At 40.1% G+C, this 14,948-nt stretch overlaps 2 protein-coding genes across 4 annotated transcripts; one reads left to right on the top strand and one right to left on the bottom strand.

Annotated features, from left to right (window-relative positions):
• Positions 1-2,625: 2,625 nt before the first annotated feature.
• Positions 2,626-7,331, bottom strand: slc25a47a (solute carrier family 25 member 47a). 2 transcript variants are annotated; one of them, XM_058614415.1, is made up of 6 exons: positions 7,224-7,331; positions 5,919-5,962; positions 5,758-5,829; positions 4,604-4,783; positions 4,096-4,360; positions 2,626-3,358 (listed from the first exon to the last, which is right to left on the bottom strand). In XM_058614415.1, exons 1-6 carry the CDS (start codon positions 7,288-7,290, stop codon positions 3,057-3,059), a joined length of 930 nt encoding a protein of 309 aa, XP_058470398.1. In that variant the 5' UTR covers positions 7,291-7,331; the 3' UTR covers positions 2,626-3,056. The 2 variants fall into 2 exon arrangements, with proteins under 2 accessions (XP_058470398.1, XP_058470399.1); XM_058614416.1 differs by lacking the exons at positions 5,758-5,829; positions 5,919-5,962; positions 7,224-7,331 and adding an exon at positions 4,441-4,521 and having other exon boundaries at positions 4,604-4,729.
• A 2,422-nt stretch (positions 7,332-9,753) lies between these two features.
• Positions 9,754-14,004, top strand: slc25a29 (solute carrier family 25 member 29). Of its 2 annotated transcripts, XM_058614068.1 has the most exons (4): positions 9,754-10,127; positions 12,049-12,092; positions 12,225-12,308; positions 13,089-14,004. In XM_058614068.1, the coding sequence occupies exons 1-4, from the start codon at positions 10,100-10,102 to the stop codon at positions 13,857-13,859; spliced, it is 927 nt and encodes a 308-aa protein (XP_058470051.1). In that variant the 5' UTR covers positions 9,754-10,099; the 3' UTR covers positions 13,860-14,004. The 2 variants fall into 2 exon arrangements, with proteins under 2 accessions (XP_058470051.1, XP_058470052.1); XM_058614069.1 differs by lacking the exons at positions 9,754-10,127; positions 12,049-12,092; positions 12,225-12,308 and adding an exon at positions 12,317-12,980.
• The last annotated feature ends 944 nt before the right edge of the window (positions 14,005-14,948 follow it).

A 14,948-nucleotide genomic window follows, 5' to 3' on the forward strand; every position in this document is an offset into this window, starting at 1 on the left:
ATTCAATCTTTGCTGTTGAGCTCTTTATAGTATGTCTTAATTGTACCCACGGCGGGATACACATGAGCCAATTACACACATAAAACTCAATTTCTTTACGCATACAGTATCTCATGCATTCCACAACTGTCAGTTCACACTGCAAGACTGTAGGAGGACGAATCACTGCAGTCATGATGTCTGTGGGCCAGTCGGAGCAGAGGTGATTCAGCTCTTAAAACGTCCCACGAATTCCTCTTGATCTTGCTCATGGGATCATCTGATTCCCTTCTTGATTTCACTGAGTTTGGAGGGAAAAGAAAGGGGGAAAAAAAGGTAGCGGCCGAGTTCAAGGAGCTTTTGGAACGTATGTAACCCAAGAGGGCCACATGTGAGAACCCTTTTCTCCTCTTTCAGTTTCCTTCCAGACACTACGTCCAACAAAGCTTCACACACACCTCACTACATTTATTATGTGCACAGTTACTGCACCAATCTTTCTTTTCTGACGCTGTAGTTTACCAATAACATCAGCTATAATGTTTAAAAACTTCACTCGTGTCTTGTCTTGGCACAAGTTTGCGGCATCATGAGGAAAACGTTGCCACAAATACTGTAGTTCCTGCAATTGCCACCTTCACCCAGAGCAGAAAATATCCTGACTATCCTGATTCAAATTTAAAAACAACTTTAAAAATTTAACACATTTAAAACTCGTAAGTAATCAAAGAGCACACACCTCCATTAAACAATACCAACCCATATACCTGGCAACGTACACATGCCAGGCAACTGGGTGAAAGTGTTGGATCGCTGTTGTGCCCCAAGATACCAAAGCAGTCACGGATAAGTAAAGGGGAGAGAATTTTACTGGATCACTAAAGATCTCAAGAGACCGCAAAGGTGGATCATTGCCATTTAACACGCTCAAAATAAGTATAAGAAATGGAGCAATGGAAAAGTAGGATGAGGGAAAGTCGGAATCGGAAATTTGGAGATGTTGGGTTAATGCAGGTGTAAAATAATCTCCATTCCAGCTCAAATATATTCCTCCGGTTGGGTCTGTGCATTTCAAATGTGCAGTGACAACTTGAAGCAGGCTGTGGCAAATCTATTTATAAGCTGTAAATAAAGTATATGTTTGCTGTGTTAAAGCTCTGATTTGGAGAACAGATTGTAGCACTGCAGCAAAGGGCCACAAGGGGGAGGCAAACCTGTGTGGTTCAAAATATAGGCTGCCTGCAAGTGAGCTACTAGATGCCAAAACTACAGTATAATACATACAGGAATTTGTCAAAAAGCAAAAAATGTCAAAAAGCACCGTATCTTACAATGTTACAAATACATAAATCCATCAATCAATAATACTAATCTGGTGCCGTCGAGTTGTGTAGTCCTGCTAAAAGTCCCAAAAACAGGACGATAGTCATCAACAGACGTCCCTTTATTCCTCCACAATGTATGAAAGTGATTCCACCAAGTTACAAACTTTGAAACTTTTTATTTAAAAATACCTAGAACATTCAACACTTTATTTGAAATTAGTCTTTAAAGTTATAGGTTAGAACCTCCAAACCTTATAGATATTTGATCTCACACGCAAATATATAAAAAAATACCATCCAAATGTGTGCGTGGTGCAGCTCAGCATCACATGTGGTAAAAACATAACATTAACACGTCAACATGACTTCATGCAGAATGCATTTACAAACACAGGAGTTACTCGGCCTTGTGTGTCCATTTCTTGATTATGATGCTGTAAAAGTAGCAGTTTTCCTCAGATATGTGAGTATTTAATAATAGCTGTCAATTTATAAAACATTTCTGATTGCATAATCGTACATATACATTGAAATTTTAAGGATTTGTGTCCCTTAACAAAATTGCCACTTCTTAACATTTAGGCACTCATTTTGATTTGAGTAAGACAAAGTGTATTTATGATAAACTCATACCCGCAAACTATAATAATCCCACCTAAGTGCTGAAGCTATATATGATGCTGCTCCTAAAACAGAAAGAGATTTTTGATAATAAATATTCCAGTGTTTTTTTGTTCACAGTCCAACAGCATTTAGGAATCAATATATTATTTAGTCACATTCTTGCAGCACCTTTGCTACAAAAAGCAGAATTCACATTTTCATCATATACATTTATATATGTAGAAATAAATTTCACATGATTCGTTTCCTGTTTTAAGAAAATCTGATGTCCCACAACCTTTGAAACATGTTATAAAAATATCATTGTTTTTAACAGTTATGTGTCTTTTGTGGTCCTGTTTGCAGTGTTGTTTTCAATGTAACTCATAAAAAATACAATTCACCTTAATTATAACATATAATGATGGTATGTGTAGGTCAGATTCTCCAGGTCTACCACTATTTGTTGCAGAGCTAGAAATTGCCAGTACATGTAATAACTTTAATAAGCAAATATGCAGCATAATCTGGCACGGACATCACGCCAAGTCCCCTCTTAAGAAATGCTTTTATTGGAGCGAATTATTGTTTTCTTGATTTTATTTGACCCATTCTGACGACTGTAACTACTGACCATATTAAGGTTCATCATCATGATTTCACTCATGATGGTTTAATGACTAGTGTTGCTACCAATTGAATCATTGTTTTAGCTCTAAATAAATAAATCTTTTTATTATTATTTTTATTACTGTGCGTACAATATAGCTCATTTGTGAATTCTACATTCAAGGTCTTAAACAGTCAATTTGAATCATAAAAAGCTTTGCCGTTTCTTGACACCAGCCATGCTGATGGTTTTTTTGTTGTCAGTAACAGAGAAGCCAAAAAAATAAAATAAAAACTGGCAAGGGGGGCCATCTAGTGTTTGGCTGCTGGTCCAGTATCTGTTATTAACAAGTTACCCCTGAGCATACTAACATATATTACCTTCACTACCTAAATATTTTATGTATATGTAGCGGAAAAAAAAAACGAATGTTAACCGTGAGAATAATATTGCTTTAAAAAACAAATACTGCAATGGAAGAGACATTAAACACACAGACAAAAACAGTGTAACAGACTATGACACACCATCAGTACCGTTCAGTTGAATGGTCCAACACTGTGTGGTTCAGCTCGGAGTAAGCTGGTGAGAACCTCGTACACAGTTAATATGATCATGTTAGCCGGGAACGCTCGCAGACAGTTGATGCCCAAGCTCCTGAAGAAAACCCCACTTCCTTCCACGCGCACCGTCTCTGTAAAGCAGTGGAATAAACCTTTGAATCGCTTCGTCCCCCGGACTCCGTCCATCTGCAGACGCGCTTTGATCACATCCATGGGTGTCGCTACGAACCAAGCTGCCATCCCTGCTATTCCACCTGCCAACATAACGCCACTCCAATCTGGATGAGGTGAAAAGACACTGGTGTCAAAGGGGGTTATGTCACAGGGCCGTGAAGCCCTAAGAAAGGCAGTGATTAGATCATCAGAAAACAAATTTGTTGACATCCTCTGTGTTCATACATGGTATTTACATGCATGTTGCATGCTCCACTCACAAGTGCCCACCCTTGATTATGTTCACACATGGTATTAGAATGCTTCTCCACGTGTGTGTGTCTCCTATGACCACTTGTGCAAATACATATGAACATGTTTTTGTTCGAAATGGCCAGTGTGCATATAACAGATGGGTCTGCTACACAGCCTGTGTATAAAAAGGCCTGTAATCCCAGAGAGTAGGTTGGGTGTAGCAATTAGCCACCAGAGGGCGACACTGCTGGTTGCAAAAAAGAACGAGGTGTTTCTCAAGAGCACATTATGTCAATTTTGTAAATTATGTTCCCACTTAGAGGAAAATAGACAATACTGTGTGGGCACATCATGCAGTGTGAGAGGACACCAGTGTAACTGACAGCTGCAGCTAGTTGCAGGTTACATCCAAAAATGTACAGTTGTAAACAGTGTCATGCACTGGTCAAATCCCAAATCTTGAGGCCTCAAAATGGGACTTTGATTTTTAAAGGTCTGCTGAAAGTGTTGTTGTGTTTGACTGAGTGAGAGAGTAAAATCATTTACTGACTTGTATCCTGATCACCCAAGGTACAAGTTAATACCAGTGACTGTAGATTGTACTCACCAGGTCTTTTCTTGCCACTTTTTGTTAGCCATCCACAGATAGTGGTGTACGTCAAAAAGTAAATGGAATATGATGGACCGTCTCTTAGCATAATCGGAACCACTCCCTTGTAGAGCCCCAGGAATCCCTCTTCTTTGATAATGCGCAGCAGACAGTGAACTGGGCCGCGGTACTTGGGTTTGGGCATGCTGGCTCCTCCTCGCTTGGGTTCTGTTTGACACTGAAGTCGTACTTTCACAATGTCGCCTGGGGCCATCACTGAAGACTGTTGGGGCAGAAAACAAGACACGGATATCTTAAAACCTGGGCAAATAAAAAGTAAAAAATATCTACAAGGTGACTCACATTTGGGATTAGGGATGTGCCGATGTGGAGCATTATTTCTACATGGATGATTATGGCTGGGTGGTAATCACATCAGCACAACTGTGTTTATAAAAGCTTAGTTGTTTGAAAAGTACACTAATGTCAACACTTTTCAAGAGGTTTGTAAAATTTAATCCATTACCTGAGCTACACCGCTAGCAAAACCTGACAGGAAGACTTCTGGTTTGGTGTTCGGACCACAACCAGCTCCTCGTGCCTGGCTCAGACACTGCAGGCAGTTCCTGTATGTGCCAAACACCACCGAGGAAGTCATGGAAATGGTGGTAATGGGTAAGGTCATGCCTTTGAAGAAGCCGTGCACCTTGTGACACAAGTGGTAAAAAAAAACAAAAAAAAACAAACAAGCGTGACATCAATGAGAGGCAATTATTGCTTTCCAAATTAAATTTAAGTTAATGAAACCCTGAATGTGTTTTGTCTGGGGAATGTCATCAGAAATGTACAACTCCTGAGTATAGATAGATTGTTTTAATCAGACTAAAACCGGATGTGCACATGTGCCACAGTTCTCAAACTTGCTTTAATCCAGAAAATAATAGAAGAATCTGATACACAGAAGAATGAGACAACCAAATATAAGGCCAGTGCATTTTTTGGACCGACGAGGAGACCAATGTTATGCTCTGAAAGTTTAAAGAGCTGGATAATTTTAAGTTAAGGGAAACTGCCTAGGGCCATACGCTTGGTGTAGTTAGTGGTTAGCACTCTTGCCTTTGCAGCAAGAAGAACCAGTTTTGCGACACGGTGAGAACAAGGGCCTCTCTGGAAGGAGTTTGGATGTTCTCCCTTTGTATGCGTGGGTTTTCTCTGGGTTCTCCGGTTTCCTCCCACAGTCCAAAAACATGCAGATTTGAGGATTAGGTAAGTGTGTGAGAGTGGATGGTTGTTTGTCTCTATATGTGGTCCTATGATGGACTGACAACCTGTCTAGCGTGTACCCTATGTCAGCTGAGATTGGCACAGCTCCCCCTGCGACCCTCATGCGGACGATAAAGCAGTAGAAGATGGATGGATGGAAACTGCCCAATACTAACAAGCTGAAAGGAGGCATTTTGCCCCCGAGAGGAGCAGAGGTGGACAAACTTCATTGAGTAAATCGATTTCCCACTAGTGCTTGTACACTGGGACAACTTGACTGTGCATGGAAATGTACTGACTGTAACCATAAGTGACACATTTGAAACAACTGTGGATATTTCTTATTTCTGAACTAAATTAAAAAAAAAACATTCCTTATATCCAGTATGACATGTGCATTGCAATAGTTGTACTTACTCCTTCCTTTGAAAATGTGGAAGCAGCACATTGCCATATTCCTGTAAACTGGTTGTGGGTTTGGATCCGTACCTTGAAAAACGAAATATATGATGGTAAAGTAAATGTCCGCCATGTCGACTTGTTACACGTACATGTTGTTTCACATACTATCCACTTACCTTCACAGTGTCTAGAGGGTAGCCCACCACAACCCCACAGGCTCCTGTGTGTTCCCAGAAAAAAAGAAAGAATAAAGGACTTATGGAATTATGGAATTATGGACTTTAACTGCATCCCTGGCATTCAATGTGTTGACAGGAAATCTGTGTTCCATCTTGAAACACAAGTGCATCATAATAGGGCTGACAAATGAAGAGGGTTTGGCTACATGATGTCATTATGCCTATTTTCTCTTATCCTTGGAAGCATCACCCACTAAGTAACCGTTGCTGGATGCCCTGTGGCTGTAGCAAACATGCCTCTGGCATTACTAACATGCTGGGCCTGGTTGTGGCAGTCATTACACGTTACTTACTTCTTACAGCAATTAATGCTCCGCTACAGCATTCCTTCTTTCTACTGTGAATGGAAATGACTGAACTGCGCCACAAATAAGCATGAACTTCTCCACCTCTTATTGTGAGCTCATGTCCAAACTAAGTACGACCTGGACAAGAAATGTTTCTTTTTTCTATCCATAGTCACTGTTCATTTTCCCTGACTAATGACATGTGCAGTGTAAATGACCATCGGCATAGATATCAAAATAAAAGCTCAGCCAATGTGACAGAACCTAAAGGAATTGTGTACATTTACTCTACATTTACTCTACACTACATTTCCCCTAACTATCTTTGACTACAAAATAAAATCAGAAGAAGAGGGGAATGGTAAGGATATAGAGCTATACTAGTCTTGATGAAGTGTCTTGTTTCCGGACACATTTATAGATTTATTAACCTACAACCTTCCAGTTGAAACGCAACTCGCCCTACCAAGTCCTCACTTTTTTAATACTTTTACTTCAAAAACGTACATTTTATATCAGAATATTACTTTTGATACTTAAGTACAGTAAAAAGTGACTTCAACTTCAACCAAAGTCATTTTCTGGTAAGATACTTGTGCTTTCATTCAAGTAAAATGTTGTTATGTAACTGGACACATAGACAGCACCAGTCTGTCAATTCACAGCTGCTTTTAAAGACCATGTGTGCTCAACGTAAGTCTATTTAAACCGGTTTTATACATTTATACATTAAACCGTTTAAAATGCTTGAGCACACCGACGCCTGAGACTACGGGCACACAAAAATATTTAAAAGACACAAACAGACGGTCATAAAGGTTGACGTGTAGCCCTTCAAACGTTATTATATGTTATGGTCATGTATGCTACAGTAGCTACTTTAGCCGTGTAGCAAACACCACAGTCACCAAACATTCAACAAACACCGACACGACTACAGCGATATTCCTGTTACCTGCAAACGATCCAGACACAAAGTCGGCTAGGTGCATCCTGCCGGCGGTTGTCACGTCTGACAACATTCTTCCCTCTTACATGTTACACCCTGCTATAACCTTGAGGGCGTTGCTATTACGTGGTGTTACGCAAAAGAGTGACGACACAGCATCCGACGCCTGCATCGCCGTGCGACTCCGGTTACATCCGAAGATTGCCGAAGGTTGCTGCGGCTACTCTCACATTACCAACCAGATTCTTCAGTTCCTGTCTAAACTGATCAGCTTGGATGGCCGCTTATATTAAATAACTTAAACAATTGACATGATTGATTGAATGAATGAAAGAATGAATGAATGAATGAATTCCTCTTTTTTTTCCCAATTTAAATTCAGTAAACCACACTTAGTGCTTTACTTTGAATATGAAAGTTATAACAAATCTGTGATCTAAGTGCCCTCTAAGGTTAAAAGGTGTCTGGTTTGGTGTAAATAACGTCTATATTAATACAGGGGTCTACCAAGAGCCAGAAGTCTAGAGGGGAGCCCCAAAACATTTTTGGCATGTGAGCAAGGATGGATTACTGAATGAGCCGACCGGGCACAAGAGGTCAAGGGGCCCTGAAGCCCAAGCCCAAGTCACTGCCTCAATAAGTCAAAAAGCAAAAGGCTATGAATCTGAACAAATGTATGTATTGCCTTTCTCCAGCTGACCATCTCAAAAATTCACCAGAATATAGGAAATCACATCTACCAAATTCAAAATGTTCCGGGGGAGGACCAGTTTGACACAATCAAATTCTGTTTAGGGCCCCCTAAAGGCTCGGTCCGGCACGTATGTACATATAGTGTATATACATATATACAGTATGTACATATATATAATTTGACATAATGTGCTTTATTTGATTAGATTTTTTTGTAAAATAGTAAAAAAAATGTAATTCATGGATAACAATCATAATTATATTTAACATTAAAAACATAATTTCGGTTAAATATCTTCTATATACTAGTGTATAAACCATTACAGAAACATCAAAAATTATTTTACCTTGCATTAAATGTGCATGTAGCCTGATCTCTCCTCTTTACACTCAATTATACTGTATTTTAAATGTGTATTCCGGCATTGGTATTTCAGCACTGCTCTTTGGATGCTTGTTTATTCGGGAGATGTAGACCTATGTATGATTTCTGACAAGCTGTTTTCTTACTCACCTAAACAGACTTATTGTAAGTATCTTTGGATAAAATCATCTGGTGAAATCATCAACAGTAAGAATAGATGTCATTTAAGTTCTTTGGTGGTATCAGAGCTGGTGTAAACTCATAGTCAAAAAGGTAGATATTGAGCTAAAAATTCAAAACAACAACAACAGTGTTTCCTTGTTTATAAAAGATAGCTTTATACATATGGAGTCAGATATAAACAGCATCAGTGAAATCATCAACAGATAGACTATGGCTACATTACAGAGATAATAGAGAGGGCTACAGGGTGAAGAAGAAGCACTGAAGGTGAATGTTTAATTACAATTGAATAATGATTAGGAGAGTCTCAGTCAAAACAAAACCAAAACAAATCATAGCAGAAACACCCAACCCAACATGACAGCGCACCTCTCAGACATCACAGAGTGGCATTGATGTGGTTATCAGATATAAGCTATTTTTGAAACATTTTGTACATTTTTGGCACGGACATAAAACTTTCCAAGACAGCCATGCAGCCTCCTCTTCAATGTGTCGTGCCTGCAACATACAGAAAATGAAAGTGAAAGATGATCAGGATATGCATAAAAAATATATTCACACTGGAAACAAATGTATCTTAAGCTGCCAAAGAAACTAATGCTATTGCAGTTACCTGAAGCATGTTTATTCACCAGATTAGAAAACATCCTTGTTAGCTGAATTACTCTTCGGTGGATAATCCTGTCACAGAATATCTTGGAACTGATTATACAAAGGTATTATAATTTCCAACACATGAATCATAAAGAAAACATATCTATTGCAAGTGGTTGATGAAATACATACAGTTATTGTGCCAGTAGAACAAGTATTTAATGTTTACTTTTCATAATGTTAGGGTATTATGAGTTTACCTATCTGATGACAATGTTTCTGCCTGTGACAGTTTTCTGTCTTACATATAATACATGGATTATATCATAATACATCCATGGTTTTGGGTCGTTGGAGTGCGTTTGCCCCTGTCGGCCACCATAGGACAAACATTTAAATCATAGCGTTCTTTAAACTTATGTAATACAGTTGACACAATTACCTCCTGCGCCAGCATGAGGTCGTCCATTCAAAAGCAAAACATCACACGGCCCTTGTGACGCTTTTTGACATTGGGAGCCCTTGCGCCCAGGCAGCCAATGAAAAGCGAGGATTATTTGTTGCGGAAGCGGTGTGTCTGGGCGTGTCGCGCAGGATCTTCGTTCGATTGGACGGAAATCCGACTCCGAAGCCGGTAATTCCCGCCCCCTCCTCTCGGCGCTGCGGCAGCATACATACAACAGGCACAGACCATCAAACCCACAGCATTACGGGTGTTTATGGAGAACGTGTCGGTCAACAGAAGGGTTTTATTCAATTAAACAGGGAACAAGCTGAACGAGCGCTTAAAGTAAACACCACTGTCAACATTTGTAGTCTGTCAGGGCGTAGAGGAGGGCTACTAACTAGCGTATGTTAGCTACGCTACGATAGAAGCGGATTGACTTTGTCACTGGAGATAAGTGTAACCAATAACAGTTCGGACAGTTGTATTGTCAGGTGCACAGCGAAGTAATATCAAAGGCTTGCTTCAAAGGGTATCGAGTTCCTCTCCATAAAGATAATATTTAACTTCCCCTCCGCTGTGTGACGTTGACGAGCGGTGATGGACTTTGTTGCTGGATGCATCGGAGGTAAGTCAGAGGCAGCTGCACTTGTGCCACTTCACAGGAGAGCAGTATGCTAGAGGACCCCGAGTCCTCACAGGTTCACCTATATCTGTAGCAATGGTCCTTTTAATGATGGCAAACCAACGCTCGATCACGCCCAGCACCACAAATACAGATGTGATGCAAGGTGCATTTTCGAAATGCCACCGCAGAATAGAATAGAATAGAATACGCTTTAGGCAATCTGCAATATGAAATTTAGTTGTGTCATTTCAGTTGGTGGCAGCCTCGGCATTAAATGCAACTGGACGTGTTTGTGTTACTTTTCCCCCAAGAGGCGTCTTCGGTTCATGGTACACCCGATGAACTGGAGAGGTTTATTGGATGATAGGTGAAACGTTCTAAGGAAAGTCATCTACGTCCATTTGCCTTTATCCACACACATACAGTGACCTGGATGACTGAGAACCTTCACAAACCATGTTATTTAGCTTTGCATTACAAACTCACCTCGGTGCATTTTCATAGTCTAGTCTGCAGTGTCATTCAGGCGTTGTAATTTAATTGTTGCACTTGTAATTTATTTATTACTGTGAGGGTCTGTGGGGAGTCGATCTCACACTAGTCAGCATCACAGGATCAGATATTGGAAGAGAAATGGTCAAATCCAATACAATCCATAAACCCTAAACTTCACGAGGATGCTCTCTTTACGGTACACTGTCACACTGTCACACTGATGGAGCACACAAATACACACACAAATACTTTTATAATTTCTCTTAATACTGATGTTGCAGTATGGCAGAATTCTTCATTATGCTTATGTAATCTTAGATCGGGTTTATTTGATTATTATTGGTATTGTCATCATTATATTGCTATCATCACTTAACATTTTAACACAGGTTGAACGTGCTAACAAAAGGTGCTCCATCCTTGTCAGTTTTTCCCCAGTGTCACTTGTGCATGGTGTTAAGAATGCAAAGCATGCAAACTCTACACAAGTGCAACATGAGCTGACAAGCAATGGATGGCTGGGCAGTTTAAAGTTTCCACACACCATCAGCAGACAGCCTACCTCGGCACACACCCCTTCACGGACCAATCAGTGCTCATTTTACTTCTGTGTGTCTGTGTGACGGTCGATGTCAAACGGGTCACCACGCCTGATGTTATACTTTGTCTGTTGTTTGTTTTTGTCACAGCTATGGCGCACAACCCTCATCTGCTCGATTTTCATGTAGTATCATCTCACCAGCAAATTGAGGTCAATGACCGCCGACCGTGTCAGATACATGGCTGCTTGTGTTCTTTTCCTGGCTTACAGCTCGGACTCATTCGTGATAGGCTCTTTTTACAAACTGGTCATGTGACAGAGCAGGTGCTTATGAAGGATTAGCTGTTATTTGTTTACAGCTTGCATTTGCTTTCCAGTTTTTCATGTGTTAATATTGGGGATTGTGTCACACGTCTATTCATATAACAGTGAAATTATTCACCTGACAAACGGGACAAGCAAGACAGTGGAAGATCAACTATTTATTAGCAAACCTTTGTTGAGCAGTGGCTATTGTCGTGGCCAATAGTGGCCTGTTATAACATCAGAAGGTTTTAGGCCATATTCAGACAGATATGTGCCTGGCGTAAAAAACATTCTGGACATTTTATTGATGCTGATGATGTGATTCACAAATATATAATAGTATGTGTGAGATACCACCACCTCACATGCACATTTGCTTTGGTTCTATGGACACTTAATTGATTGTTTAATTGGCTGTTGGTATATGAAGAGGTTTGCAATATCTAAGATAAAGCTCTTAGTTATGATAATCATTTTTAGTGATTATATTAAGTTAAAAGAAAATGTTTTTACTCCCTACTGTTCCTGTTAAGACAAATTATAATTGTTCGATTTTTATCTTTCATCTTTTTTCTTCAGGTGCTGCTGGAGTCCTGGTTGGACACCCATTTGACACAGTCAAGGTAGATAGAAACTTTCTTTTTCACGCAACACTTAAACTACAAACAAGTACATCTTAATTTACTTTTATACATATGTTCAGATGTTAGTTTTCCTAGGTTTTGCATATCACTGAAGGGTGTGTTTTTGTGCAGGTGAGACTACAGATTCAGAGTATTGATAAGCCACTGTACCGGGGGACTTTCCACTGTTTTCAGTCCATTATACGGCAGGAGTCGGTAAGTGGATTTATTTTTCCATACAAATCTAATGCTTGCTGTAACACTGATAGTATGTCTTGTCCTACATGCATATGTGTGTATCATGGACCTGACTCTGATGTGATTTGAAAGTGTAAATAAATAAATAGTTTGTTATGTTTGTTTGTTTGTATGGATATCATTTCAAAAGTTGTTCCTTAAGATGTGCAGCTTTAAATCAGTGCACCCAGAGTGACTTAATTGTAGTCCCTGTCAGTCACTCTTGGTCCAGTGACGGAATGGGAATGCAGTAGTGTTAAATCAAATCAGCTACATAAACATATTTTTCCTCCTGTTGACCCGGGTATTTTATTTTTTATTTTAAACGTTTTAAATTACATATTACTATTTACAAAGGAATTAATTTATACTTTTGAGGATCTGGTATTTAAAGCTTGAATTGCTGACACTAAAAATTCTGTAACACTTTTGTGAAGACGTATAATGAAGGCGCACCCCTTTTTAAGGATCATTAATCCAACAGCCTCTGGGTGTTTATCTGGAGCACCAGACAGACAAATATAGCTATAGTCTTTTCTATCGTATGAGGTCGCTAGATCTATTGTGATAAATTGTGATGGGTATTTTCATCAAATAGATTCCAGAGATATCAGTTGAGGGACGGAGGGTGTGACAATGTGAGCCTGGCAGGTGAAATCATGAAATGTGATGATTTGCTTTAATTCCTCTCGATAAGACCTTTTTTAAATGTTTGCAGGAGACTTACTCTTTAAGCAATGTCTCTTACTGTCTCCATAGGCATTTGGTTTGTATAAAGGCATTGGCTCCCCCATGATGGGCCTTACATTCATCAATGCTATAGTGTTTGGTGTTCAGGGAAACACCATTCGTTTGCTGGGACATGACACCCCCATGAACCAGTTCCTTGCTGGCGCAGCAGCGGGTGCTCTTCAGTGTGTCCTCTGCTGCCCCATGGAGCTGGCCAAAACCCGCATGCAAATGCAGGGTACCGGAGAGAAGAAGTCCTCCAGGAGGTTGTACAAAAATTCCCTGGACTGCTTGGTACGCATTTATAAACGTGAGGGTCTGGTGGGAGTAAACAGAGGCATGGTGACAACATTAATCCGCGAAACACCTGGCTTTGGAGTGTATTTCCTGGCCTACGATGTGCTGACCCGCAGCATTGGCTGTGAGCCCAATGACCGTTACATGATCCCCAAACTGCTGTTTGCCGGGGGCATGGCTGGCATCGCCTCCTGGCTCTCCACCTACCCTGTGGATGTGATTAAGTCACGGCTGCAGGCAGATGGAGTGGGCGGAGTCAACCAGTACAGCAGCATTGCTGACTGTGTGAGACAGAGTGTCAGGAAAGAGGGCTACATGGTGTTCACACGGGGCCTCACCTCCACACTGCTGCGAGCCTTCCCCGTGAATGCAGCGACCTTTGCCACAGTCACCCTGGTTCTCATGTACGCTCGAGGGGACCAAGCAGGACCACAGGAATGTGAGCCGGCTCAGACGAGCCACCACGCACAGATACAGTCACAGAGCCAACCTTCCAGCCTGTGACGGCACTGACACATCACACTCAATCTCGGCACTTTACAAGAGCATTGAAAGATGAGTTCTACAGTCCAACCCTTCATGAATGTGTGACTCATGCAATAGAGTCGTTCCCAGTCTCGAGGCAGAAATAAAAACATCGGAATGGTGTTTGCTCTCAGTGAGATAGAAAATATAAGCAACTTACTGTTACTGAGCTACAAAACTGATTGTGGCTGGGTAGTGTGCGTCGTAATGGCATTGAAAGTCTCTATCTGTTAATAATACCTTAACCTGTGTATACATAAACTGGTTTGAATTTGTTTCTTTTTTATCTATATTGGAACCAAAGTTCCTGCCTTGCAATAGCAAAACCTTTTATTTTTTATAAGGGAGCTGAAGTATTTGTTTGTACATGAGCTCTGAAGAGCTAAGTGAACAAGAGACAACATGTAGCATAAGGTGCGGGCCTTATCATATTTGTTTCATCTCATACCAAAAAGTACACAATACAGCTATAATCTGATACAAAAACTCAACTGGTCTGGTGTGAAGGGCTCTTCAGTGCCAGAACCGGAACTTGTCGGTGGCGTTATGTTTGTGTCTTCTTCAGTTGTCAGTTGACCTATTCCAGAAGTCAAACATGGCACTACAAGCTGGTACTGCAATTGTCCCGCTATTATCATCTTTATAAATCGTCCAACTAAATATGAACTTCGAATATATTTTTGATTTGAGTGCTCTTGAAATGTTTTTAAAAGTTTTTTCTTCTAATTTTCGTTAAATTTTAAGAGGCCAACTGCAGCCATTGTTCCAAAAGGGTAACTCACTATAAATGATTAAATGCGGCGAGAATCTCAGCAATTTAACGTTTGTTATTTCAATGCCAACAATCGATTCAACAACCAAAACATGTTGATTCTTTGACTCTCTCTAAAAGAGCAGCACAAATAAGTCTAATCATGTTTTCATCTTGGGTCATTGTTCTTTAAAACACAATGCCAAAATGTCAGAATAGGACCCCAAAGAAATTCTAATTATTTTTCCTAAAATATAAAAGGTGTTTATTTTGTGTACTAATATTTAAAATACTGTATTTAACCTTTTGGGCTTTGG

The sequence above is a fragment of the Solea solea genome, chromosome 17 (genome assembly GCF_958295425.1).
Source record: "Solea solea chromosome 17, fSolSol10.1, whole genome shotgun sequence".
NCBI lineage: Eukaryota > Metazoa > Chordata > Actinopteri > Pleuronectiformes > Soleidae > Solea > Solea solea.